The sequence below is a fragment of the Tamandua tetradactyla genome, chromosome 2 (assembly GCF_023851605.1).
Source record: "Tamandua tetradactyla isolate mTamTet1 chromosome 2, mTamTet1.pri, whole genome shotgun sequence".
Lineage (NCBI taxonomy): Eukaryota > Metazoa > Chordata > Mammalia > Pilosa > Myrmecophagidae > Tamandua > Tamandua tetradactyla.
The window spans coordinates 34,981,925-35,008,773 of record NC_135328.1 but is presented as its reverse complement, the minus strand read 5'-3'; the positions used below and the strand labels follow the sequence as shown (position 1 = coordinate 35,008,773).

At 52.7% G+C, this 26,849-nt stretch overlaps 1 protein-coding gene across 3 annotated transcripts; it reads right to left on the bottom strand.

Moving 5' to 3' along the window:
- Nucleotides 1–1,294: 1,294 nt before the first annotated feature.
- On the bottom strand, nucleotides 1,295–23,418 carry LHX6 (LIM homeobox 6). Of its 3 annotated transcripts, XM_077142992.1 has the most exons (8): nucleotides 23,303–23,418; nucleotides 14,345–14,565; nucleotides 11,667–11,767; nucleotides 11,399–11,494; nucleotides 11,002–11,176; nucleotides 7,794–7,897; nucleotides 3,655–3,707; nucleotides 1,295–3,515 (listed from the first exon to the last, which is right to left on the bottom strand). In XM_077142992.1, exons 1-8 carry the CDS (start codon nucleotides 23,314–23,316, stop codon nucleotides 3,068–3,070), a joined length of 1,212 nt encoding a protein of 403 aa, XP_076999107.1. In that variant the 5' UTR covers nucleotides 23,317–23,418; the 3' UTR covers nucleotides 1,295–3,067. The 3 variants fall into 3 exon arrangements, with proteins under 3 accessions (XP_076999107.1, XP_076999096.1, XP_076999117.1); XM_077142981.1 differs by lacking the exon at nucleotides 23,303–23,418 and having other exon boundaries at nucleotides 14,345–14,831; XM_077143002.1 differs by lacking the exons at nucleotides 3,655–3,707; nucleotides 23,303–23,418 and having other exon boundaries at nucleotides 3,388–3,515; nucleotides 14,345–14,832.
- Between the last annotated feature and the right edge of the window lie 3,431 nt (nucleotides 23,419–26,849).

The window sequence follows — 26,849 nt, the reverse complement described above, 5'->3', positions numbered from 1 at the left end:
AACTGCATAGAGGCTGCTGGATCATGAAGCTCCTGTGTTTTGTTCCCTGGCTCACCAGAGCTGTACATGGAGACATAAGAATGAGTCGAGCTCAGGAAGACTTTACTGGGGTGTGGTCTGCTGTCAAAAGAAGCAGAACTTTGAACTAGGGACCCAGAAGTTATCATGACAGGACAGAGCCAGGATCCAGAGGGAAGTCTGAGGCCACTCTCAGCTTCTCAGTCCTGGAGAATCACCTCTCCCCTCTGAGCCTCCAGATCACCATGGTAGAATAACAGGATTGGGCTCCATCAGTGGTTTCCAAACTATTTTGGAAACAGATGGTACATGTAAAGAGAAACACACAAAAAAGACGAAACTAAACTAAATTAATATATTTTCAAGGGCATACAAATATCTAAACCAACATTTGAAAAACGGATTGGAAGAGTAGATGGTGGCGGGTAAAGAGATAGGATTCGGGATGTCAGTGGAAAAAAAAACTTTGTAATAATAAAAGAGAGGGGCCTTGCAGAGTCAGTGACCATGGTGCACCATGAACTGAGGTTTACAATGCAGGGCAAAGCGGGAGCTAGGGAAGCCCCCTGTGCCTCACAGGGCAGCTCCACTCTCATCTGCTTCAGCTGCTGGGCTTGCTGGAGAGCTCTGGCTTGAACTACCTACTCTGCAGCTAAAACAATACTACATTAGAATAGATATTCTCTCTCACTCCCTAGATTCAGTGGTGGCTCTGGAACTTGACAAAGCCAATAAGACCCAGTCTTGTGCATAAGCAGATGGAACCCTGTCTCTCATCTCATATTCCCTTCACTTTACCATATCAAATTCTTCCCCATCTTCCCGTATAGGTTCCTCTGTGCCTTCCTCCCTGCTCCCACCCCCACCCCCTGCACCATCACACTCACATCTATTCCATGAACTTCTCATCTGTTAGGTCCAGCTCAGATGCCTCCTTTGGCTCCCACAGTCTGTGGTAGAATGTCTGCTTACAGCAATTACCACACCGGAAGCTCCTCTGGGACAGAGTCCTCTGGGACCCTTGAGTGTTCGATGCCAGCACAGGGCCCAGCAGAGAGCTTGTGTTCAAGGAGTTTAATGGAGTACAACCATCAGCTTCATTTCCTACAAAGCTCAGATAACAGATCATTGTACCTTTATAATGTAGTTTACTAGCTGGAAAATGATACCAATTTTCCAGGAAGAGGGACTGCACTGTCCAACAGCCCAGATACTCTGGGAGCCAGGGGCTTGAGCCTTTAACCAGAGAGCAGGAAAGAAATGGAATCCCATGATGTTCTGGATTTAAGTGCCAGCACTTCTACTTGCATTAACTTTATTTATTACACAAATAAGACATTTACAAAGCACGACATGAAAGGTATGTAACAAAACAGACATTGGTTTTACAAAAAGTGCTTACATTTTTTTTCCATGTGTGTGTTTTCCCCTTTTGCATTTAAATAAATAGTCTTGACAGCCTGTACATTCCCAGGCTACTCTAACAGGATAGTGGGGACATGTTTGAACTGGAACATGCTACAGCCATGTGATCCACACAAGGAATAGATCCCGGGAGGAGGCTCAAGGCAGAGTGGGTACTCACTGACCCTTGGCAGGATTTGGTTAGTCATTGACTGTGTGGTTGCAATAGAACTTTGATCATCAGGAGCAAAAAAATCAAAGGAAAGATTAGTGCTTCCTAAGCCAAAGGATCAATCCAAATCACCCCAATACCATTAGTGCCCAGCACCAGGCTAGGCACCTATTACACACTGGATGAGTTCTGAACTGAACTGTAGTGATCACATTCTGAGTGGTGCTTTCTCTTTGCCCTGGGTCAGCTGTTACTGTCTTCGGAAGGGAGAAGAAACAGGCTCCTTCTTGGACCAGAATCCTTTCTAGCCCTTGACCAGATCCCAGAGCAAGAATGGCAAACAGGTTTTCATTTTAAGTGCCAGCTTCAAGCACTTGGACTCTGAAACCTTATCCAAACTCAATGAGATATTGTGCTGTAATTGATTAGCAATGTTTGCTGTGGTTAAGAACAGGGACACCAGCTGTATCTGTACCAACCATGAACTTGCTTTCCCTGTCCTAGAGTTTCCTTCAAAAGGCAACATATCATGTTAACCATAGTAGGAAGGAAGAACTGGGCTAAAATATGCTTAGTAAAACCTCTAGTGGGAATGCATCAGAATACCAAGCAGTTCTAGAATTAAGTGGTAAGCTTTGGGACAAGTGAAAGTGCACTGAAAACAAAAATCATAGTCGTGTATAGCTCAGGTCCTTTTGTTTGTAGTGGAAGAGAGGCAGTAGGATGGAGTGGAATAAGCACAGCTGTGTCTGGCCTCTGTTCTCAGAAGTGGGTGGGACTGGCTCTAGGCAGGCTTGGTGGGGAGGCCTAGAGGTGCCAGTTGGAACCCTGGTTTGGCACTCCCACCCAGGCAGTGGACATCCTCTCTATAGTCAGAGCTGGGCCTGTAATTAATATGCTGCCGGCCATGTCACTGGGCTCTGTTCCCCAGAACTGCAGCAGGATGATCCAGCCTCCCCAAACTGTTTCACCCTAGAGAAGACTCAGCCCAGGTACCGCCATCAAGGGTCAACAAGCAGCAAACAAGGATTCTCAACTCTGACCTGCCTAAACAATCAAAAGTATCATAACAAAGATCAAACCCATCTCTGCTATGTCCCCTACATACATGCTGAATAACTGGATGGAGTAGCCCCCCCACTGCCCCTGCTGAGTTTTCTCTTTCCTCTCCTTAAAATGGCTAGTTCCTCTCCCAGCACCACGTGTCATGTACTTCTCCTTGATTTCCAAACCAAATGAGGCTCTTAAGTCTTCCAGCCCCAACCTTGCCCCCCACCCGTTGGTCTGAACTTCCATCTCTGCCATATTGGGCCTCTCAGGGTTGCTCAGTGTCTCTTCTCTAAATTAACTTGACATAACCAGACACATGGAAATGATAAAATTAGAACATAGCTTTCCTCTGGGGACATCCCATAAACACTGTAGAGTTTTCCAGACAAAAGCAACAGAGTGGATAACATTGGGGGTTGTCAGTTATTCACAATTCAGAGATGGTTTCAAGGAAGTAGTAAATAAAGGCCAATATGGGGGGTAGGGAGAAAACCTGTAAATTAGAAGGCTGTTGGCATCACACAGTTCAATTCTGCCTTTCACTATTGTGATTTGCATAAGTTGAAGATGACTCCAGTTTAAATGGAAAAAATAAGTTGTTTTCACCCTGATTCCAAATTTCAGGGAGCTCTGCCTCCCGAGGGGAAGACTCTGTGGTGCTCCTGAAGGGTTCTGGTTCTCAGCAGAAGAAAAGGCCAGGCCCAGGGAGCTGAGCTGTTGATGGACAAGATGGTGGACAGGGATGGATGTGGAGGCAGGTGGATCTCTGGCCGTGGCTCGGACACTGGATTTCAGTGGCTGAGGGGCAGCTGTGGGGTGCCCATGGACAGATGCGGAAGTGCCGGAAGCGTCAGTACTGAAAAAGGATGACCTGCAGGAGGAGGGCCCAGGAGGTAGCTGAGCTGGAGGCCTGCGTTACCCAGCAGCCCCCCACTGGTCCTTGAAGGTATGGAAAAGGAGAATGGGCTCAGGGTCCAGATCTGGGTTCAAATCCTGGCTCTGTCACTTACTTGCTGTGGGACCTTGGGCAACTCACTTCACCTCTCTGAGCCTGTTTCCTCATCTGTAAAATGGGGATGACAGATCTCTCTCTCAGAATCTTGGGGAGGATTCAGTGAGATACAATAATAGCAGCAACATTTACTGGGAGCTTTAACTTATGCCAAGTGCTTTATATGCATTATTTCATTAAAGCTTTAAGCCTGTCAGGGAGCCCCAACATTACAGGGAGGGTACCAAGGCTCAGAGAGGTAGAAATGAGTGAGTCCATGATCATATAGCTGGGCGGTGGTAGACCCAGGAATGGCACCCAAGCATGGCTCCAGAGTAAGATATCTTTATTAAAACACATTGCCTCGGCCTCTCAAATGCCACCATGACAGTAGTGCTTACTATGCAGCAGGCAGTGGGCCAAGCACCTCACGTGCACTTCATCTTCACAAAGCTGAGAGGCAGGTGGCTCAGATACACAGTGAGTGATCAAGGACCCTCCATTCCTTTTCCTCTCCCTCTCCCACCCAAAGCATATGGCTGATGTCTCACTGCTGCCAACAAGGCCAGTTCCCTAAAAGTCAGGTCAAGGGTTATTGGCTAGCTGGTCACTAGGATGTGCCTTTTCATAGTACATTATCAAGAGGGGGTCTCGTGTGATCCAGGGACTTTGAGTGGGCATGGCCACATGATTGTTCTGTTTTGTGGTCAAGAATGTCACTTGCCCAGAATCAGTCACCCTAAATAGATGGAGCAAAGCAATGATTATTTCAAACATAGTAATCAGAGAGCACTTAATTGAGCCAGGCACTGTGCTAGGCCCTGGCATACATTTTTTCATTTCCTTTCCCAAACAATCCTAGACCGTGGGCACTATCATCATCCCCATTTTCCAGATGAAGAATCTGAGGCTCAGAGAAGCTAAGTATGTTGCAGGTCTCACAGATAGGATCAGAATATACCTGATCCCAGAACTCATGCTGCACTGCCAACTTTGGCAATGAGCACTTCTGTCCCCTGGGACAACTGGTTTTGGGTTCTTATTAAGAGAAGCTCTTCCAAAAGGAACAACTCTGGTAAGACCTTTCCATTCTATGGGCCTCAGTCTGTCCACCTGATCCCTGATTTCTAAGAATCTTCTAAGCTCAGAGTCTGTGAGATCAGGGAATATGACCAACAAGAAATGTGGCTCTGAGAACTCGCAGGCATGCATGGTCAGTGATGACATAAGGAAGGTTCAGAGGACCGTTCTCCTGGCCAGGCCAGCATCAATCTTTATGAGTGGATTCTAGGGCCTGCCCCACAGGAACACTGAGTTTCTTTACAGCTACGATTGCTCAGGCCTAGAGGAACTTGGGAGAAAGCCCATGCAGTCCTATGCTGACCACACACAGCCCCATGCCCTGTGGTCACACCAGGCCCCATAGGTTTGACAAGATGTAGATAGAAAAGGTCCCCACATGAGCTAGAGAGAAGGCCTGGTACTGAAAAGGTTTTAGAAAATCATGAAGGAGAGAAAGATACTTTTCTCCAGAGCTTCTAGATGCACAGTTGGAGACATGACCTTGCAAGAGAGAACTCTAACTCAATAGCCAAACCTAGTGGCTGGAAGCCCTGTATAGCTGAAGTGACCAGATCCCAGACTGGGCTCATCCAGGAGACAAGGGCTCCTCTCCAAGCACTGTGCCCAGCCCTATATACTACCCTCTAGATCATGCCCAAGCCCCTCAGCTTGGCCCTTCATTAGTGGGCCCTGCCAACTCCTCCCACCTCTCCGTACCTTGGCCACACTAAGCACCCTGAGGTCCCCTCAAACCTAGGCTCCTCTAGGCCTCTGTTCCTGGGCATAGGCTGTTCTCTCAAGATGGAATACTCTTCTTCTCATCCCCTGCTTCACCCCCAGCTCATCACTCCTTCTCCTGGGTACTCAGAGATCATGTCTGTTCTCCATCCCGACTTGCCCTGCTCTTGGAGCCTTCTGTTCTAAGCCAAGAGTTGCTTGAAGGCAGAGACCATATCAGCTTTGCAACCCCTGTGCCAGGGTCTGACAGGACAAATGCTCTCCTGACTCAGGGGCAGCTCCTAGTCAAGCAGTCCTGGGATCAAGGCGAGCTCTGCCCACACTCACTGTGTGATCTTGGGACAGCTACTTCTCTGTCTGAGCCTCAATTTCTACAGGTATGACATGGAGTCATAATCATACCCACACTCCTCCTAGAGAGGCTGTGAATGATGAGGTCAGAGAGAGCACAGTGTAAACTGTAAAGTGCTGCACAAACAGAAGCAATTATTGAACTACATGGGCTTCACACTCTCTGGACAAGTCATGTTACCTCCCTGAGTCTCAGTTTTGTTCCCCATAAACTGTGTGAGAGGTGTCAAGCAGACGATGTGGGTAAAGTGTCTGCCTTAAGCCAAAGAAGAGTTCAACAAGCAGCAGCTCTTAACACATTCTCAAAGAGGACCTTCCTGGGACGGGCTCACGCACCACCAGATTCTGCAGCATCCTGTGTTGAACACTACTGTTTACTTGTAAATGTATCTGTCCAACTAGACTGCCTGCACCTCTGCACAATACGTCTTCCCCCACTGTGTCCAGCTCAGAGCCCACACAAGTAGACGCTCACCATGCAGGTCCCTGGGCCCCACCCCAGATCTCCCCAGTCAGATTCTCTAGGGGCAAAGCTTGGGAATTTGTATCTTTACAAGTTCCTCGGGTGATTCTGAAGTACTCTAAGACTGGGGTTGTGCTGGGCTAGAGACCCCCAAGGGCTCTTTGCTCTAAGGCCCTAGCCCTCTCTTCTAGGATCCCCATATCCTCTGACTCACTGATCCTCTACACCGCCCCCCGACTCCAACCCAGCCTCTCTGAAGATGCCACTGCAATGTTGCCGAAACAGGCCTTCCAGTGCCCCCAACTGCCCCAAAATAAAGTTCAGACTTCCACCTGGCAGCACTAAGGCCCTCACCTCTCATCATTCTTCCTCCCAAGCCTGTGTGCTAGCAGCAGTGAACTGTTAAAGGTTCCTAGAGTCGTGATGGCTCATGCTTCAGGAAAGGTAGACATGCTGTTTCCTTGACCTGTGCTAGCTTTTCCTTTCTTCCTGCCCTGACAGCTGATTCATCTTTCAGGCCTGAGCTGAAAAAGCCCAGAGTTTCTCTGAGAAGTCTTCTTTGTGCCTTTCCTATGCTGCCCACCTCCAGCTCCATGGCTTCCCCTATTATGGTTTGATCACACTATGTTGTAACTATAAGGGTCTATCTTCCCCTCTAGATTGTGGTTTCCCATGTTTTACTCATCTCTGTGTTCCTGGTAACTGACTCAGGGCTGCTGGGCACAAGTCAGTACTTAGAAAATGTTGGTTGAATCAGTGAATAAGGTGAATGAGTAAATGGATAAGTGCACAGGTTCTCACTGATGCTTTGCAACCTTAAGCTACCTGGGCCTCAATTTTCCCATTTCTAAAACCAAGAACAGTTGTCTTAGAGCAGTGTCTTTCAAGACTAAATGTGAGGTGTCTCCAAACTGCTGAGAGGGAGGTGAGGCTCCTATTCCCTCCACAGTTTCACCCAGAGCAGCCCATCTACTTTCATCTCTCCGGGAAAGATGAAACAAAGGGTTCCAATGATTTATAAAAAACAAACCTTCCAGCCACTAGTCTGGGTGATATCTAAACACCCTTCTAGGTGTTCAGTACCACAGAGCAGCCCCTGCCAGCCAACCAAGGTCAGTGGCTGGCCCGCTGGGCTCCTGGGCCCCTACCAGCACAGGACATTCACTACCAAAAGGTAGGAAAGGAAGAGGAAGAAGAGAAATGAATGAGATGATGGGAAGCAGGGTGTTGTATGATATAAGCTATCCCAGGAGCCACAAAGATCCAGTAAAGCAACTAAATTCACAAATCTGAAGAAAAGGTCAACCATCAGCAGGGGCCACAGGGAGGCCCTTGGGAATGGCAGCACACACACAGAACCACAGCAGCTGCTGGAGGGACTGACTGCCTAGGAGGCTACAGCAGGAGCCAAGGCCTGAGCATTCTGGGGGGAGAGGGTCTGCCACAAAGCAACATGGTGCCAGTTCCCCAGTGAGGAATACCACCAGAAACCCGTCCCTGGAGGATGGCTCTGACCCCACCAGCCCCAGCCTGGCTCCATTTACCTTCTCACCCCGGCTGGAGAGTGGCCCATCCATATCGGCTTTGAGGTGGACAGGGGGTGCGGTGTAAGGCAGCCGGCAGTGTACCTGCCCACACTGTACCTGACCTGTGGATGAGAGGATGCCTTGAAGCCCATCCCCAGCCCCCATGCAGGATCCCATCTGCCCCGTGCTCTGCAAGCTGGAACCCTGAGACCAGTTCTCGCCTCCATCACTTACCAGCTGTATGGCCCTGGATATGACTGGTTGAGATGCTGTATGTGAAAGTCCTTATAATTCCTAAAGTTGCTATAGGATGGCTAGGTATAGTTGTAGTCACTGATAAATAATCACTCAGACATCAATATGTACTGAACATCTTCTGTAACCCACCTATTAATATCAAGCCCCCATGGCCTTGTACCTTATCCCCCAGGAATCCCCAAGGCTTACACCAATACTGCCTAGGAAACTCTGCTCTTATATATCATCTTCGTGATGCCCTCCCTGATCACTGCATTAATAATTGCCAGCCCATGCCAACAGCACTCTCTTCCTCCCTCTCCTCCTTCCCTGCTTTATTTCTCCTCCTCAGCACTTTTCACCCTCTCTCTTACTGTATATATTTATTGTTTATTTGATACTATCTGTCTCTGCCAACTAGAACACAAGCTCCATGAGTGCAGGAATTTTTGCCAGTCTTCTAAATTATAGATCTTTGTGGATTTCCAGCACCTGGAATGAGGGCTGGTACCTGGTGGGTATTCTTTAAATATAAGAATGAATCTCCTATTCCAACATCTAAACTGTTGGGGAACATCCATCTCTGTGTCTGATCCAAATTTCTCATGCTTCAGCCTGCTTACCACTACAGTGGAAACGTCTATTGCCTGTCTCTTCTTTAGACTTCATCCTCTTTGGTCTCAGAGGAAAGAACCTTGGGCAGAAACTTACAATTGATATGTGACTTGGGATGAGTCACTGTGCCTTCCTGAACCACAGTTTCTCCATCTATAGAATAAAGCAGTTGGATTTAAATTGAGGATTCTTGACCTGGAATGTTCTAGGGGTCAAAATTACGTGAAAATCTATGTGTGTCTGTGCATTTTCTGATGTCCAGTGCCAAAGCTTCTATCAGACTCCAAACTCTAAGGTTCCAGGAAACTTAGGCTCCTTCACTTTAGTTAACTGCAAAGCAAAGTTCATTTTTCTAGGGTCTGGTTCTAATACTTTTATCCACTTCCCAGCTCTAAGGCCTCAGAAAATTCAAAACCCCATGACTTTAGTTAACTGTGAAGCAAAATGCTGAGGTGACTTTTAGTCAAGGAACAAGAGACAGCAGGTCCAAATACCCTCAGCACCTCCTGCTCTAAACTGGGTTCCATCTCAAGAAAAATAGTAAAGGGCACCTTCAGCCCCTTCTCTACGCATCAAAGATCTAGGCCTGGTCAAAGAAATATGGGCACAGAGGACTGGCCAGGGACTCTGGACACCATGGCCTCACTCCCAAGGGGGTCACCGGATCCATTCCCAATGTTACACCAAATGCTAGCTGTCTGCCCAGCCCCTGGTCCTTAATGCCTTTAACAGATGAACTCTGTGCTCCGTAAACATAAGTCATTGTTTAGAAAAGAAGGGTGGGGTGGGGGAGTCCCTCCTACTGGGCCAATAGCTCAGAAATGGAATAGTATTAAAAGACATGGTTTTCCATATGCAGCCTGGTGCAGTAGTCAGGACACTAAACGATGACTTTGGATTCCCAGCTCTACCAATCAAAATCACCACCATAGTAACAGTGGCTAATACTTATCCAGTACCTACTAAATATTAAAGACTTCAAGTCAGTTATCCTATTTGATGCTCATAGCACTGCTTTGACATAGATACTCTTATTATCTTCATTTTTACAGATATTCGGGGAGGGAAGAAACTTACCCAATATCACACTGATTGTGTCAGGGGTAGGATTTGACGCCTGCCAGTCTAATTCCTAAGTCCATACTCAACCTACTGGCTCCCACTACCTTACTGTGAGCCCTTAGTCTCCTCATTTACACATTGGGAACAGTGATCGCTGATGTTTAGAGACAAGTCGGCACAATGTCTGGCACATGGCAGGTGCTCAGAAAACAGCAGTTCTCTTTCTGACCTCTCTTCCCTTTCCTTTTTCTTGGAGCCAGAGAAGGGAGGATTTGTGGTTGGTGTATGTGTGTGAGCACACTGAGGTGACTTTTATTTTGGGGGTTGACCCAGGTTCAAGGAAATGGTCCATGGAAACAACCTCAAAGGGACAGAAAATATGCAAAATAAGTACCTACTAAGTAGCAAATTCCCTGAATGCTTGTCCCCCAGAAATCCACATGGCTTGCTCCCTCACTCCTCCAGGTTCTGCTCAAAGGTCACTATGACACCTTCATCTCACCCACAACACTCATTCCCAGCTGACAAGTCTGTCATTTTATTTGCTGATTGTCTCCCTCACCCATCTTCCCCTCTGGGATATGAGCTCCAGGAGCACAGAGGCTTTGGTCCATTTACACACAGCTGTTTCAAGGGCCAGGCTTAGAACAAAGAAGGCACCCGAAAGTCTTTACTGAATGAACTAATGGACTCACAATCCTGTGAGGTAAGTGATTATTATTATCCCAGTTTACAGATGAGGAAACCGAGCTTTAAGGATGTTGGGAGACCTGCTCAAGGTCCTACAACCCTGGGTGTTCTTGCCATACTGGCCTTCTGCGCCCCCAGACACACCCATGCCATGATCCTTTCTGAATCAGCGCCTGCCCACACTCGGTTTCACAGCCCCCACTCTCACTCTCCCATCCCAGCTGCACAAATTCCTACCCATCCTCTGCGTCTTGGCTTGCTGAGAGGCAGCCCCAGATCTGCATCTCCAGACACTCCCATCCAGCACCTCTCCTACAGAAATGACCACAGTTAAAACGACAGGCTTATCTGTCTAGTTATCGCAAGGGCAGGAACCTTGCTCATCTTGTTCTTTCCCTAGCCCCTGGCTCTGTAAAGTATTTTGTAAATGGCTGAATTGTTTCGTCCTACTATGGCAGAACCAGGGAACTACCCCCACCTCTCCGCCCAGGTCCGAGTGACAACAGGGCCAACCTCTTTACCCACGACGCTTCGCACCGCCTCCCAAGCCCGCGGGCGCGCGCGCTCCTTCAAGCCCCCAACTCCCGCCGGCCGAGTTGGCGCGAGTCCCGCGGTGACTTACTCTCAATGTAGCCGTGCAGGGTGACCATGCGAGCCCGCTCAGGGCTGCTGAACGGGGAGTAGTGGATGTCTTCAGACAGGGCGGAGGGGAGGCGGGACGGCGGCGCCCCCGAGGGCGGCACGGGGTGCTGCGGTGTGTGCTTTTTATGACGCGCCCGGCAGTTTTGGAACCACACCTGCAACGACAGCCTCAGCAGCCTCAGCCTCGCAGAAAAGGGTCGGACGTGCCGCCAGGAGACTCCAGGTGGGGCTGCCGCGTCGTCTCGAGAGGAAGGGCGGCCACTTGAGCCCCTGACCCGGGACTTAGCGAGGCCGCTACTCGCTCCAAGGCCCGCCCCCAGGCCCCAACGCTCCAAAGCCCCGCCCCAGACCCGAGGTACTGCCCTCCCTGGCCCCACCTGGATGACCCTCCGGCTGAGGCCCGTCATGTCCGCCAGCTTCTGCAGCGTCTGCGCGTCGGGGTTGTTGTCCTGCGCGAACTGGGCCTGCATAACCTGCCGGGCGCCGGGGGGCTGTGAGGCACCAGCGCTACGAGGACTCCAAGGCCTCGGCCCAATCAGAGACTCTGGCCCGAAGGCCACGCCCCAAGCAGCCACGGCCACGCCCCGCCAACCTTGGATCCCCGCCCACGCCCCGGCCCCGGCCGCCAGCGTCCTGACCCGGTACCTGCAACTGCTCAGCGGTGAAGGACGTCCGCGCGCGCTTGGCCGGCTTGGGCTGACTGTCCTGTTCCGAGGGCACTGCCCCCTCCAGCGTGAGGCCGTTCCCTGGGGGCGACAGAAGCAGCTGACCACGCGTCCCCATCTCTTCTAGTGGCAGCCTGAAAAGGATGGGGGTGGGGGGGAGCTGGTCCCTGGAAGGGTCAGAAGCGACTAGGCTGGGAGCGGGGATCGCAGGGTCCTAGACCCTGAGCTCAGTCTTTGGGGAAGGAGCTTTCATTTCTGAGTGTCCGCTCGGTACCCGACGCTTTTCTTTCTGTCTATCTCACAACCCTGACTTTACCCCCATTCTATAGGAGGAAACTGAGGCTCCGCCCCGGACCATTCGACTGGTATTCTGCAAGCTGGCTGGCCCCTGTGCCCCAAACTAGACTTCCTCCTAGCTAAACTGGGGGAAAACAAAGGCTGATGTGGATGGGAAACAAGCAGTTTACAGAACTATGATCCCATTTTGTAAAAACAGGTGGCAGAAAAAAATTGGAAGGATTTACACCAAGGTGTGTTGGTAGTGGTTACTTCCAAAGTGTGTGACCATGGAGACTCTCTACTTCAATATTTATATAATTTTTTTAATTCTCACAACAGTCATTTGTCACCTTATTTCTTTAAGGTTTAATTTTGTTAACTGGAGTGTTTAGATAGTCTCTTTCCATTTGTATTTTTACAATTGTACTAAATATATTCTCATTGTATTTTTAGTACCTCACTTTTCTGAATACAAAATACATGCTCCTTATCAAAAACTCAGAAAATACAGATAAGCACAATTAAAACAGAATCACCAATAAATCACCACTATTCACAATTTACTGTAATTTTTTAAATTAGGGAGACACTATTTTGAAGGAAAAAAAATCACTCCTATGTACATAACAGAAGAAATCTGGAAATAAGTACACCAAAATATGAGGGATGGTAGTACATGGATGATCTTTATCTTCTTTCTTGTTTAACCATGTTTTCTAATTTTCCTACAATGAACATGTGTTTAGTTGAAAAAGTAAAACAGTAGCCAACACTCAGGTTGGGCAAGCAGGGAGACTGGACCCAAATACCCCAGCCCCTCTGCCTAGTTGGAGTATAGAGTCAGTCCTCGCTATAACAACTAGGGTATTACTGGCAAAACTGGAACTAGGGGTGGTCCTGCTTGGTTCAGGTGTGGTCCAGTGAGCCTGAGGTCACTGATGGCCCACAGTGAGGGTAAAGGAGGGAGGAAGCTCTGTCTCTGACCCTTGGGTTTCCATTCCCACTCCACTGCTGACTTGCCTGCTACAGCATATAACTTCATAGCACCCCAGCTTCACTTGTCCCCACCTAGCCCCACTTAGCCTGATCTGCCTGATCTGGGCAGGAGAAAATGATGGTCCTGGTGTGGCCACCAGCAGGAGCACTCCGGGGACTCTAACTGGTCCCCAGTCTAACACCTGGAATTGAGGAAGGATGCATCCTCAAAGGTAAGAGCTGGGGATGGGACAGACAGTTTGTGATAATAATGTCTCCTGGGGTGGAAGGAAGGACAAGGATTGATGTGCCCACTTTTTAGATGGGAAAAAGAAACTCACAGAAGCAGACTTATGAGCTCTGATTGAGAGACCCTGGAGCTTAGGAGTGGGGCAGTATAGTATGGTGGTTAAGAACCTGGGTTAGAGACCTTTGGCAAGTCACACACTGCTGATTATGTCAGCCTGTTTCCTTGACTGTAAAATGGGGATACTCCACCTGCTTCCTAGGGTTGTTGTAAGGCATGTCATAGAGAAGTTAGCAACTTCCACAGACCTGGAGGGGAAATTATGGAAAAGGTCCCACCTCTGCCCATATTCTGGCCTCCATTCCCCTTCTCTAGCCCCTACCCCACCTGTGACTCAGCCCTCACAATCTCTGGAAGACCTGAACCTGCCCCATCCCTGGGCCTATATATCTTGGGGAATCACAATGTCAGAATCAGAAAAGCTTTTAAAGATCAATCTAGTCCAGTATCCATCTTTCACGGGGATGGGGAGACTGTGACCCTTATCCACAGAGATATGTCATATGTCAGCACAGCAAAACAGAAGTGAAATTAGAGGCCCAGTCTCTTGACTCAAATGCCTGTACTCTTTGCTCTTACACTTAGAGACCCTGGTCCAAGATGAAAACCTCATCCTCAGTCCTCTGACTTGGAGCTGGTGGGGTGGGGGGTGGGAGAACTGGACATCTCTCCAGAACTGGCCTAAATCTGGTTCTAGGCAGCTGTAGAGGCTGAGACCCTGGGCCGGTGAAACCTGTCCAAAGATCTGCATCTTTGGACATTTTTGAGAATCATCTCCAGCAGTCATTGAGTGCCTTCTGGCTTTTCAACACCAGCTTGTCTATCTTTGAGAGGGTATCCTATCATTAGCCCTATTTTACAAGTGAGGAAACACAGTTGCAGAGATCAGCAGTGACTTGCCCAAGGTCACACAGTGAGCAAATGTGGCTCCAGAAGCGCGTGCTCCATGCGCAGCCCAACCCCTACACTGCCTCCAGGTGATAAAAGAAGCACCCAGTTCCTGGAGGTGTATGGACAGCTCCTGGGATGCTGGGGCAAGGTGGGAGAGGGCTGGGGACAGAGGCATGGCTGAGTGTTGGGTATGGTGGGTTGGGTACCGTTCTCGGCGGCCCTTTTGAGGTTCTCGATCATAGTGTCGTAGTGAATGCGGCACAGGACCTTCTCCTCCACCAGACCGAACTCCTCGCCCGTTGACAGCTGGCGCTTGCATGAGAAGCAGGCGAAACAGGCCAAGTGGTAGGCATTGCCGCGCGCCCGCCGCACCCAATCGCTGGCGTAGATTTGTCGTCCGCACCGTGCGCACTTGGTCCCGAATCGACTGCGCAACACAAGGCAGGAAGGTGGAGCCGTGGTGAGGCGAGCCGCAGTCATTACCCCTGCCCCACCCACCGCCACCTGCCCAGAAGCACCAAGCTCCTATGCCCAGGGCATTGGCTTGGAGGCAGCCTCTCTGTAGTCAACTCCTACCTACCTATATGGTGAGGTGGTAGGTAATTTTTTTCTTCTTGGCCCTTTTCTGTTTTCCAAATGTTCTACATTAACCACTTATATTTGTGTATTAATTTGTTCATTAAACATTGTAACTGGTAGGGAATTAGTAACAATAATAACATTAAGCAAGTTTTGTGCATTTATGATATGACTAACAAGATTCTAAATGTTTTATATGGATCCCAACTAATCCTTATTTTGCAGATAAGGAAAATAGGGACCAGAGAAGTAAAGTAATTTGCCTAAGGTTATGCAACTCATAAGGATAACCAAACCAGTCTGACTCCAGAAAAAATAAACTGTAGTCACAGCTCTAGAGAAGCTTGGAGTATCTTGAAAGAATAGACAGTTATGCACTTAGGGGCTCTGTGGCCCTGGGAAAATTATTTAATCCCTCTTGGTTCTCATTTTCCTCTGTTGACAGCGGCAAGGACTCCTATTTGTCCAGTTTGCAAAGTACCCAAATAGTCTGAGCATGTGCCAGAATTTGAGCCCAGAGAACCATGCACATGACATTCGAGCACTGAATGTTGTAAAGACAAAATAAATCCTACCCAGACCCAAAAGCCCAGCTCAAATGCCCTGTTCCCCCTTATGCCTTCCCTGATGTTACTTCTACTCCTCCAGCTTTGTAGGTACATATTTTGTTCAGCTTCCTACACCACTAGGCTGGGAGCCCCTCCAGGAAGCAGTAGGGTCCAGTTCCCTCTGGTCCCCGGGGCACCTGGGAAGTTTCTTTCCTAGCGCAGATGACTCACTCTGTGAGCCTATCGCAACCATCTAAGCCTCCATTCCCTCTGTTGTGCACTATTTCCTCAAGCTGGGAAACCTAAACCATACACTCCTCCCTCTACTCAACTCGCATCCAACCAAGCACCAAGTGCCATTGGTTCCATTTCTTAAGTATCCCTGGAATCCATCTCCTCCTTTCCATCTCCACTGCTACCCACTAGGCCAGGTTCCCATCATCCACCCCCTCACTGCTCTTCTCTGACCTCATCTCCCTGCTTCCAGTCTTGTCCCTGCCAATACATCCTCCACAAAGCAGCCACAGAGATATTTCCAGCATGCACATCGAATCCTGTCCTTTCTCTGCTTAAGATCCTGCCCTCAAGAACTGGTCCAAGATCCCTGGGGTTTGCAATGCCCAAAATACATCATCCTCTTCAGGTCCATCTCCTCTCTAACTTTCTTCACGTTTTTCCCTGTCCCCTCTACCTCCAGTCAAGAGTCCCAGTCTGGCTCAACAGAAGATCAACCCCAGGTCTTTGTGGCCCCATGAAGCACTTTCCCACCCTCAGTCCTTAGCATATGCTGTTCCATCTCTGAGATGGGCCTGCCACAGAGACCCACAGCTCCCGCGTCACCGTCTCAACATTAATAGCAGGATTTATTAGTTATTCCTTGGCTCTCCTCCTCCTCCACCCTTGGCATTCCTGGGGACAGGACCACGATTTGCCTCTGTGTCTCAAGTGCCAGGCATCCTTCCACCTAGAAAGGACATTCGGAAATGCCTGAGTGCCTGGAGGAACCAGTCCAGCGAAACGCTCTGGTTACAGCCTTTCCTGCCTTGGCAAATACAAGTAACTGTCGTCGAAAAAATAGCCTTGGGTTGAACCGAGTGCGGGAGCCAGGAGGCTGCAGGTCGCAGCCCGCCCTGGTTTCGGGACGCACGTCAACGCCTCCCTCTCGGACGAAGAGTGCAGCGGGACACTGCCCGCGGCGGCGCGGTTCGCAAAGGCTGTGCTAAGTGTTGTCGCCCCGCCAGTCGCCCGAGTATGTAGAGGCAATACCCGACTTCGGAAACTCGGCTTCCTGAAGGAAGCGCCCAGCACAGCCCGTGAGCTCTGGTCCCAAAACTGAATTAAAGGGAAAAGGACACCTCCTTGCCCACCCTAGCCCACCCGAGCTGTGGGGCCGACCCTGGCTTCCTCCCGCCTGGCTGTTGGTATCCGAACTGGGAGCCCTTTCGGGGTTGCAACCTGCCGTGTACTGAGTTCTTGCTGCGGACAGGGCCCTTGGGACATCAGCGCCTTCGCTGCACCGACTCAGCTTCGTGGCCACGCAGTGAGGGGAGGACCCTGGCGCCCATTCTGCAGATGCGGAATCGGAGGTTCTGGGCCAGTGAGGACTTGCCCAAGACCAGCAGAGTTTCGGGCTGATATTGGGGCTCCCTCTGAGGAGCAAAAAAGGGCCGAAAACCTGAGGGAGCAGAACGTGCAGACAGAAGATGGGGAGAGCTTGGATTCCAGATGGATGAACCGGAAGGGAGCCTGGTCGGACGGCACGATCTCCTCACTCCCGGCGGCGGGTCCTGGGAAGGTTAGGGGTGCAGTCCCAGGGAGCCGGGCGAGCCCGGGCAGGCAGAGCAGCTGCGTCTCGGCCGCGGACTCCTCGCCCCAAGACGAGTGAGCTGCACACAAGTTGGCGCGTTCCGGGGTCCATTAGCTTAGCTCCGCGGGATTTCTCATTCTGGGTTAAGGATGCCTCCGGAACTCCCCTTGCGGCCTGAGATCGCCCCGTGAATGCCCGACGCCCGGGTCCGGCCTGTGCCTACCCAAGCCCCTTACAGTACATCCATCCTATGCACCCCCAGACTAGCGCCGCGAATGACCTCCAAGCAACTTCCTCTCCCAGTCCCGGAGGCAAAGGAGAGTAGACGTCCTGAGCGTGTCACTCAAATTCTCCAAATGCTGGCCCCGGTCCTAGGACCCTCCCGTGCCCGCCGTAGCTCGGCTCAGTCAGCCAAAGCGTCCTCGCGCTAGTTCCTTCAAGGAGCCATTATGCAGGTTGGGGTGCGTTGCCGCCCGCTGCTGCAGCGCGTCTCCCACCCAGGGCAGGCGTCGGCGACAAAACCAGGGCGGGAGGAGCATTAAGGATGAAGGTTCTGACAAATGCACAGGCTCCTTCCCAGGCGGGATGTGAGGCCCGAGCCGCGGGATTCCGGAAGCAGCGAAATCCGCGGCGAACACAACGAAACTTCAAGAAAGGGGCGCCCGGGAGCCACGAAGGGAGAGTGGAAGGGACCAAGGCGCTCACCTACTGCCACCCCAGTCTTGTTGTGAGGTTTGGGCAGTGTGCGTCTCTCCCGGTCTCCCGGGGTGCGGTGCAGGAAGGCACAAAGGACAGAGGCACATCGGGGATGGAGAGGTGTCAGACAAATTATGCGCATCCTGGCATCTGCTGAAAGGAGCGAGGTGGCATCCCGCACCGCTTTCCCTCAATCTTCTGAGTAGAGAGCAGAGATATTTGGGTACCCACGGTGGTGCGGAAGGAGCTGTGCGCCCTTGGCCAAGTCAGGCCCACTCTCGTGGCCTACTTCCCTTGGGTACCTAGTAGGCGCTCAGTAATTATTTGTTGAATCAATGAGTCTGAACGATCAGGAGCGCGTCGGAGTCTCGCTACAAGCCCTCTCCCTATTAAGTTACCGCTTTTCCATATGAGGAAACCCAAGCCGAGAGTGGGGCCGACAATGTCATTGAGGAAGCCGAAACTCAAACCCGAGTTCACGTATTCTGGGTTCAGGACACTCAGTTGAATATCTTAGGGAGAGTCTATGTATAAACAAGGGGGGTTGAAGGTGGAGCCCTTTCTATCCCCTTTGCTACTTCCCTTCTAGGCAAAGAAGCCAGAGAAAACGGAACCAGCAATTAAGAGGTTAAAACGCCGCGTGCTGCTCGGAGGTCCCGGCCGAGACCCCTCCCCCGCGCTCCCCTCTCCGCTCCCCCAACATCTGTCCCCCAACAGCTGGCTGCCGCTGGGCCGCTCTCCGCCGCGGTGGGGGGCCGCTTCCCGGCTCTGAGCCTCCCCAGAGACCCTCGCTCTGGGGGGAGGGGTGGGGTTCTCCGGCTGAAGTCCGCAGACCGTGCTTGAGCTCCAGGAGGAAGGCGGGGGAAGGCTGGGGGCTTGCCCTAAGTCAGATGGCCCCGAGCAGGGGACAAGACCTCTGGCCGGCAGCTGGTCATGGCCTAGCCCGGACACTCTCTGAACCCCAACACCCATAAATGCAAGGAGAGTTGGTTAACCCTTCACTTTCCACTCCCATGACCAGAAAGCAAGGGGGCCAGGAACCATGGTGACCTGACCCTTGGAGAAGTTGCTGCAGTTCCCCGCCTCTGAGAAGGTCACTCCTGCCCTTCCAGGGTACACCCAAGGGGGAGTCACACATCAGAGCACACAGAGGGTGCGCCCCTGTTCACTGAGTAGCCAAACTGGACAGGGAATCTTAGGACCAGCCGAAAGGGATCTTTTCCATCTGAGGACCCCACCCTGCACAGAAGGGCAGCTGACACATCTCAGGAACAGGAATACTAGGGTGTTTGGGAGCAGGAAGTCATGCAGCCCTGTCATTTGTTAGCTGTTGTGACCTCACCTTTCAGGTCTCAGGGTCTCAGTTTCCCCTCCTACATTATGAGGAATATGCAAGTATCATACTTATGTGGAAGACCTGAGGATTAAATGAGGTAGACTATGTAAAGAGCTAGGCACAGTTTATGGCACAGAGGAGGGCTTGATGACCCCTGCCCAACCCCTCTTCCTCTCTCTCATTCACTGCATGATCCTGAGTACTTCACTTTCCATTCTCCCAGGGCCTCAGTCTCCCCAGCTACTCAATGGGCATGATGTTGCACGAGGCAGAGAGAGCCAGGGGGGCACTGCTGATCAGGCAATGCCCCATCTGGGGGACACCAGCTGCAGGCAGGCAGGAGGAAGGGGGCTTTAGGCAGCTGTCCCAGAATGCGGTTGCTGAGAGCAGTGGAGATGTGAAAGCCTCAGAAAGGAACTCTTATTTTTTCCCAAGGACTTTTCTTCACTTCTTGGAAGAAAACAACAAAAAAAAATGTTCTGAACAAAAAAGTAAAGAAATTAAAAACAATATCACATTCCCCTTGTGGTAGTTTTTTTTTCTGTTAAGACCCTCAGGGAGTGAGAGGAAGAGGCAATCGGGTTGAATGCCCACCAACTGGTGAGGCCTCTATTTGGAGGATGAGTTGAAAAAACCGAGGCAGAAAGGTCCAGCAACCTGGCCAAGGGCACAGAGCCTAGGGGAAAGTCCACTCCTCCCAGGAATGCAAGTGAGTCAGGGGCAACCCTGAAACCACCCCCGCTGCCCCCACACTCTGCAGTCCCTCCCTCGTAAACTTGGAGTTCCTCCCTAACCTCTAAGTTCCTGAGCCACTGATGCTGACTCTGACAATGCAGGTCGCAGGAGGGTCTACAAGATAATGACAAGGAAGGTTGAGATGGGGATACAAACAAGGAGCAACCCTTCCCTGAGAGACAAGATCAGAAGTCAGAAGACCATGAGAGCCCTGAGTGCCAAATCTGCATGGCCTTGGCCACTCCCTCCCCGCCCCACTCCAGCCCTGTTGGGAGATCTTGGCCTCTCTTTGGGTAGAATCCTCCAGTCCACATCTCATCAGAACCTTTTCCCTGGGCTTCAGGAAACAGAGGCCTAGAGAATCTCACTCAGTGCATGACCCCTCCCTGTGCCCCAGCTCTAGAGACCCAGGGTGTGGGCTGACACTTCAGAGTAGACAATAATCCTTGCTCCCAATTTTTTTCTTTCCCTTGTTGGGCTTTACTATTTTATTACAGGTGGGGTTGCCAGGGATAAGTTATGCCTTCAGGGGCGAAATGATGGGAAAGCCCTGCCCTTCCCCAGAAGAGCCACACTTGTACCCTCTGCCTGGGGAATGTGAACTTTTATTTTCCTCCATTTTCTTAACCAAAAGTTGGGGTTAGTTTTGCTTTCTGCGTTCTTGTTACTGGAAAAGGATTAGGGCTCAGAACCTGCAACCCAGAAATGGCCCAGCCCCATCCCTCCAGGCAGGCCCTGTTTCTCAAGCTGCATGGAGAAATGTCATCATAGGACTCTGCCTGGCACCCACCCTGCCAACAGTAACAGTGATGATAATCTTGGTACCCAGAGCACCTGCCATTTGGGGGATCCATTACCGAACCTTCTCCTTTCACTGGCCTCCTTGGCAGCTCAGGGAGACAACCCTGGAAGGGAAAACTGAGGGCAAAGTGACATGTCCAAAGGCAAACAGTGATCCAATATTAGCCTGACAAAGCCCAGGGTCCAGCCCTCCCCAGGGCTGCACATCCACCTTCCAGGCCACCACAATGAGGAGAAGAAGGGGTACTCAGAAGCTAGTAGAGGCTCTGAACAGGGGAGTCAGGACCTGAGTGTTGACTAGGCCTTCGAGGTCTAGTGGAGCACAGTATCCAAGGAGGCTCAGTGCAGCCTGGGCAGGAGCTGGGGCTGGAGAAGCAGCAAGAGATCACAGGCAAGTCGCTCCTGAGGCTGCCAATCCCTCATCACTGGGAAAGCTGGGAGAGGGTCCTGTCCTGCCTTTCTCTACAGAGTGAGGCCAAAACAGCATCCTTCTAGGGTCCCAGGGTCCCAGGGTCCCAGGCCACAGCCCTGTCCCTGGCTAGCTGATGAGTCCAAGGAGCCCTGAAACAGAGGCAGCTGGCTTGCTTTTTCACCGACTATAGTCAAGCCTAGAGCAGGGAGGTGGCTAGACAGTGACTGTAACCCCATTTCTTGTACCGGCCCAACCAACAGTCAGATGAGAGAGTGAGAGGAGATATGACTCCTTTACATCATGGATGCATGCTCTCCACAGTGATACTCTCTCTCTGACATGCACACGCACCATGCTCCACATCCACAAATACACTTTTCAGAGAGATACAGAAAGGCACACGTCACGCCCCAGATCCCTCAGAGCCTGGCTGGAAGCTCACAAGCAGGAATGTCCCTCTCAGAGAGGGCAGGGGTTGGCGATGATGGAATCTAGAATTCTTTTACCCCACCTCACCCTCTCACCTCCGGATCCCTGTCTGTAATCCTGTCTTGACCACCTTGCACACACACACACAAGCACACACACAATCCCAACATGCACATATATACACGCACGCTCCAGACATTCACATATGAGCTGAAAGAGAAATTGCTTGTCAATAACAGAATGCACACAATATCCACATACCCCTGACACAGGCCATGATGCATTCCTTCAGCCCAACTGCACACACATATCACATGCTGAATCCTAGGCCATCTGACCCAGGCCCGTTCCCACCCACGTACTTCCCAGCTGCACACTCTTTCACGCCCATTACACAAAGGGAGAGCCAGTTCCTTTAACCATGCTTCTTATGGTTTCACCAGAGTACCCCAGCCCAGAGTGCTGCTAACTTCTCAAGGTCCTCTCTTTCCAGGTCCCTGGAGACTCAATACCAGGGATTGGGTGGGTCCCTTGCCTTCCATCACATTCCCGGACTTAGAGAATCTTCCTGCCGCGGGGCGGAGGTCTTCCTAATGAAGACCGAAGCCACCACCTCTCACCAAGGAAGAATTGGAAGGATGTCTGTGGGGGGTGGGAGGGGTGGGGGTGGGTGCTGTGGGTGATCAGCTTTCTCGGGTTCCTGACAAAGCACGTAGAAACAGAAGTCCCTCTCAGGAACCAATCTCCTCGGATTGAGTAGCCCAGTGGCCAGACCTCAGACCGAGTCCAGGCTTCCCGCCGGGATGCCGCAGCGGCCCCAGAGCTACTGACCTCTCGATGACCTAGACCCCATAACCGGGTCAGGGCCCCGCCGCGTGGCTAGGAATGAGGTGTGCGTAAGCTGCCGGGACGTGGCGGCGCAGCGGCAGGAAGCCGGGCCGCCGTCGTGAACCGCGCGGGGACACTGCACCGCGGCGCGGAGAGCACAGTCCCGGGTAATTCTACTCGGGGTTCTGGGCTGCGACGTGTTTGTGACTCTCCCTTCGCGTCCTGGTCGCCCAAAGCCAGAATAAGAGGCTGGGCTCCCGAGAGGCCCAAGCTGGGGCCGGAAACGACGACGGAGCTGGGACTGGAACGGGGCCTGGGACCCGGGCAGGACCCCAGACCGGATAAGCGACACGCGAACGACGCCGGGGTCTGAGTTGAGGCGGGGCCGAAGACCGAAGCCAGGGAGTAGAACATGACGCGATGGGGTCGGATCTGAGATGGCTTCAGCGCTGACGCTTGGGGCCGGACAAGATCCGAACCCATAGCGGTGCCGTAGGCAAAGCCGGGCAACAGTCAGGAACCCAGCTCAGGGTCCGGCCCGGGAGAGAACGGGACACGGCAGGAGTCGGAGTAGAGTTCCTGCGGGAACCCAGCGACGGAGCGCATTGAAATGCAACGAGGTCGCGGCTGGGGTCCGGTGCGGGTCCCAGGCAGAGCCGGCGATGTCCGACCTCGGCCCAGGCGCTTGAGATCGTTAACTGGAGTGTGAGACTCAGGCAGGACCCGAGACGGAGCCAGAGAAGGGACAGAAACCCAGCAGGCCGCGGGAACCGAAGACGAATCGCGGGCCTGAACCTGTGCAGGCGTCGGCGCGCGGCCTGGAGCTCGGGGTTCGCGGCGCTGAGAGCCGGAGAGTTGGGCCCATGCCGCGCGCCAGGAGCGCACTCGGGACGCTGGGGCTCGGGATCCGGGGACCACGCGGAGCTAGGACGACTCCGCGCGCGCCCGGGGGCTGTCTGCGTCGACACTGCTGGCCCGGCGGCCGCAGCCTACCTGAAGTAGTCCATCTTGCAGAAGATTTCCTTGTTCTTGATGTAGCAGCTGTTCTGCTGCCGCAGCGACGTGCGGCACACGGAGCACTCGAGGCAACGCACGTGCCAGATGAGGTTGTTGACCTGGGGAGGGGGCGGGAGTGGGAGCGGCTTAACGAGGGCCTCTTTTACGCTCGGCCCCGGCTGCCCGGCCCCATTTGCAGACAGGAACTCTAGAGCTCGGAAGGGCAAGTGGCCTCCCCCGGCTTTTCTTTTGAAACTGTGAGGCTCAGAGACATAGAAATAAACTCTTTCCATTTTGCAGAGAGGAACCAGGGGGCTCAAAGAGACAAGCTTGTCCAAGGCCTTGGAATCAGGAAGCGGCTGAGCCGGGATTGGAAAATTAAGCCGGCGTTGCTTCCCGGCAGTTCTCAGGGCTGCCACCTCTCTTCTTCTTCCCCATTTTCACCCGCCCCCCCCCCCCACACACACACAACAGCTCACTCCTGTCTCACCTTGAGCAGATACCGGTCCAGGATCTCGAGGCCGCAGCTGGAACAGATGTTCTTGCCGGCGGACGGCACGGAGGAAGCGGCAGAGGGCGGCGAGCAGACTGATGGTGTGCTGGGCGTACAGGGGGAGGCCTGACCCTCGTCCTTGTCCAAAGCGCCTGCCAGGACCTCGGTGTCCGACTGGGCCTGAAGTGGGCAAGAGAGGAGAGCACGGCGTTGAGCTGGGCGCCCTGCGATGCTGCTGCTTCGAAGACAAATCTGGAGCCCCAGCGCTCCAACTAACAACGAAATTCCCCCGGGACGCTGTGCCATGGGCTGGTGGACAGGAGTAGAGGGGACTATTGGATAGGAAGAGATGACCCCAACTTTTAACATGCACATCCTAGGTGCCAGAAACGATCAAAGTCCCTGTTCTCGGTCGGAAAATTGAGGTTCGGAGAGGGGCGGCACCCGCCGGAGTCACCCAGTGCGTGGGCAGCGGCTCGGGGCTGGAAAGTCGGGCCAGGTCCCCAGGGCCAGGCCGCGGGGGAACCGGGGACCGAAAGCAGGGCAGAGAGGACTCACCATGGCGGGCGGCGCGGTCCCCTCGAGGCAGCGGGTGGTCGCTTTGCAGCCGGACCCAGGCTGGGCCATCACCTGGGGGGGCGGGGGAGGGGGAAGGGAACGCAGGCGACCGCGGCTGCAGAACTGGCTCCGCTCAGCCTGAGCCCAGCGCCTCCCTGTGCCTGTTATATAAACCGGCGCCGAACAATGAGTCCTAACTTTGTAGTGGGCATTTAAAGCCCTTCCCCACAAAAGCGGTGTCTCTCTAATGAAGCAATTTGAATTTGGATTGGATTTTTTCCCTCTCTCTCCCCCTCTCCCTGCACTTAACCCGTGGCTCTTGAAGTAATCGCTTAGTTCCCTTGCAATCCAAGCCTCTGAGGGGGAAAAAAAACACGCGCACACACAAACTACCTGCAATTAGAAATTGTCGTGAATGCCCAAGATAAGAGGTAGCCAGAGTGTCAATTCCAACTGTCAATCAGTGAGATCCATCAGGCCGCCCAAAGAATTGCAAATTTGATTTTTTAATGGTAGTAATTAAAAATCGAATTTTTTCTCCCTTTACCCACCCCCCTTCCTCGCTCCCTTCTCCTCCTCTCGGCACAAAATGCAAAAAGGAGAAAAGAGAGAAAGAAAGAAAATAAAAAGGAGATGGGCGGGAGGCGGGGGCGGAATGGGACTGAAGAAAATAAAAACCCGAGAACCAGGAGCGTCAGCCCGCCCGCCCAGAGCGCGCCGCGAAATCTGCGCGGCGATATTGACACGGATTCGGTGCCTTTCGTGGGACAGTCGGAGGGAAACCTGGAGCAAAACGGGGACAAGAGTGGGGGCGAAACGGGACCAAAGGAGAAAAGAGAGGCGTCCAAAAGGAGGAAAAGGCTCCCTCTAGCCTCTCGGCGCACCCGGGACCGGCCCCGCGTCGGGATTCGCAGCGTTGCGCCCGCACAACCCCCGGCGCATCGGCGCTATCAGCGCCTATTCAGACGGACAATACCGGCCTCGCCTCCTCTTGATTCGCCTGTGTCTTTGCTAAATCGCTTTTTGAGAAATTCCTCCAACATTTGCATAATGTGTTCCCGCTTTCCGCGCCGCCGCCCCCACCCCCCCGCACTCGCGCGCGCTCGCACACTCACATACACTCACAGGCGCACCCCAGCACCCCTCCTCTCTGCCGCCGCCCGTCGTCGCCACCCGGCCCGGCCCGGGTGGCTCTGGGTCACTGCCTGGTCCTGGCCGCGGCCGCTCGCCCACCCTCTCGCTGGCTCACCTGGTCGGTGGCCGGGCCGCCCTCGGCCGGCAGCCGGCAGCCCTCGGGCAGCGCCGGAGCGGCGTTCTCATGCTTCCAGTACATGGGCCGGGGAGCGGCGGGCTCAGCGGACGCGCAGCGCGGAGATCCACGCCGAGGGGGGCCGCAGTCGCAGCGGGAGCAGAGGCTGAAGTATGAGCAGGAGAAGAGCGGAGGCGCCGGCCCCGCCGCCCCGGCCCGGCCCCAGCCCCCGCCCCCGCCCGGCGCCCGCGCCCAGCCCCGGCCTCTCTAGCAGCCGCAGCCGCTGCCTCGGAAGAAGGTCCCGACAAACTTGGAGAGGCCCCCGCCCCCTCCTCCTCCTCCCCCTCCTCTTAGTCCTCCTCCTCCCCTCCTTCCTCCTCGTCCTCCTCCCCCTCCAGCTGCGGCGGCAGCCGCCCTGCCGCTGGAACCCCGCTCAGTTCAAGATGAGTCATGCGTGACCAATCCCCTCCCCGCCAAGGGAGAGCAAGACACCCACAGCGAGGCAGAGACCCGGAGAGAGACACACAGGCACAGAGACACACAGGAAATCAGAGCTGCTGACAGACTGAGAGACACTCTGACACACAAAGGCACCAGCGGGCACGCATCCACGCGACTCTTATTACTGCCCCCAACTCAAAGAGCACCCACCGTCCTCAGACACAGCCCCACTCACATGTACAAGAGGGTCCCCTGGTCACACCATCTGCAGTGATGGATTCCATATAAAGTCACACCTTATACTCTACTGATGCCGTTCCATGCCAGATAAATTTGTGTACAAACTGATCCAAACGACTGCCTGTTCACATTATTTACACAGGCACAAGGCAACCACACACTCACACACCTGCACAGACACCTCTACTCTATAACATCCAGAGAATGCACCGGCTCCTTGCAACTGAATGGGGAGAGTAGCTTCCATGAGTTCTCCTGGAAGGGGTTACCTAGGACATCTCACTTCTCTTTAGGATTTGTTGAACCATCCGTTCCCCTGTCCATCTCATGTGGGAGAAATCTCTAGGATTCTACTGACAGTGAGAGTAGAGGAGAAGGCAAGGAGGCCCAAATGTTTAGAAAGGAGACAGCCCCAGAACACAGACACTGAACTCCCATGTTCAAAGACTGAGACTTACACACACTAATGCTCTACAACATACAGACAAAAGCGGACACTCCCAGCCCCAACTCCCTTGTTTACACACAAACTGAATTGAAAGAGACACATGAAAATATACATT

Coding starts and splice junctions, on each gene's coding strand:
- LHX6 (XM_077142981.1), bottom strand. CDS start 14,618: ATGACTGCGGCTCGCCTCACCACGGCTCCACCTTCCTGCCTTGTGTTG. Junction 11,177..11,398: donor TCAGCCGGAGGGTCATCCAG/GTGGGGCCAGGG, acceptor CTGTCGTTGCAG/GTGTGGTTCCAAAACTGCCG. Junction 3,516..3,654: donor TGCCCAAGGTCCCACAGCAA/GTAAGTGACAGA, acceptor CTCCTCCTGCAG/GTCATCCTTTTTCAGTACTG.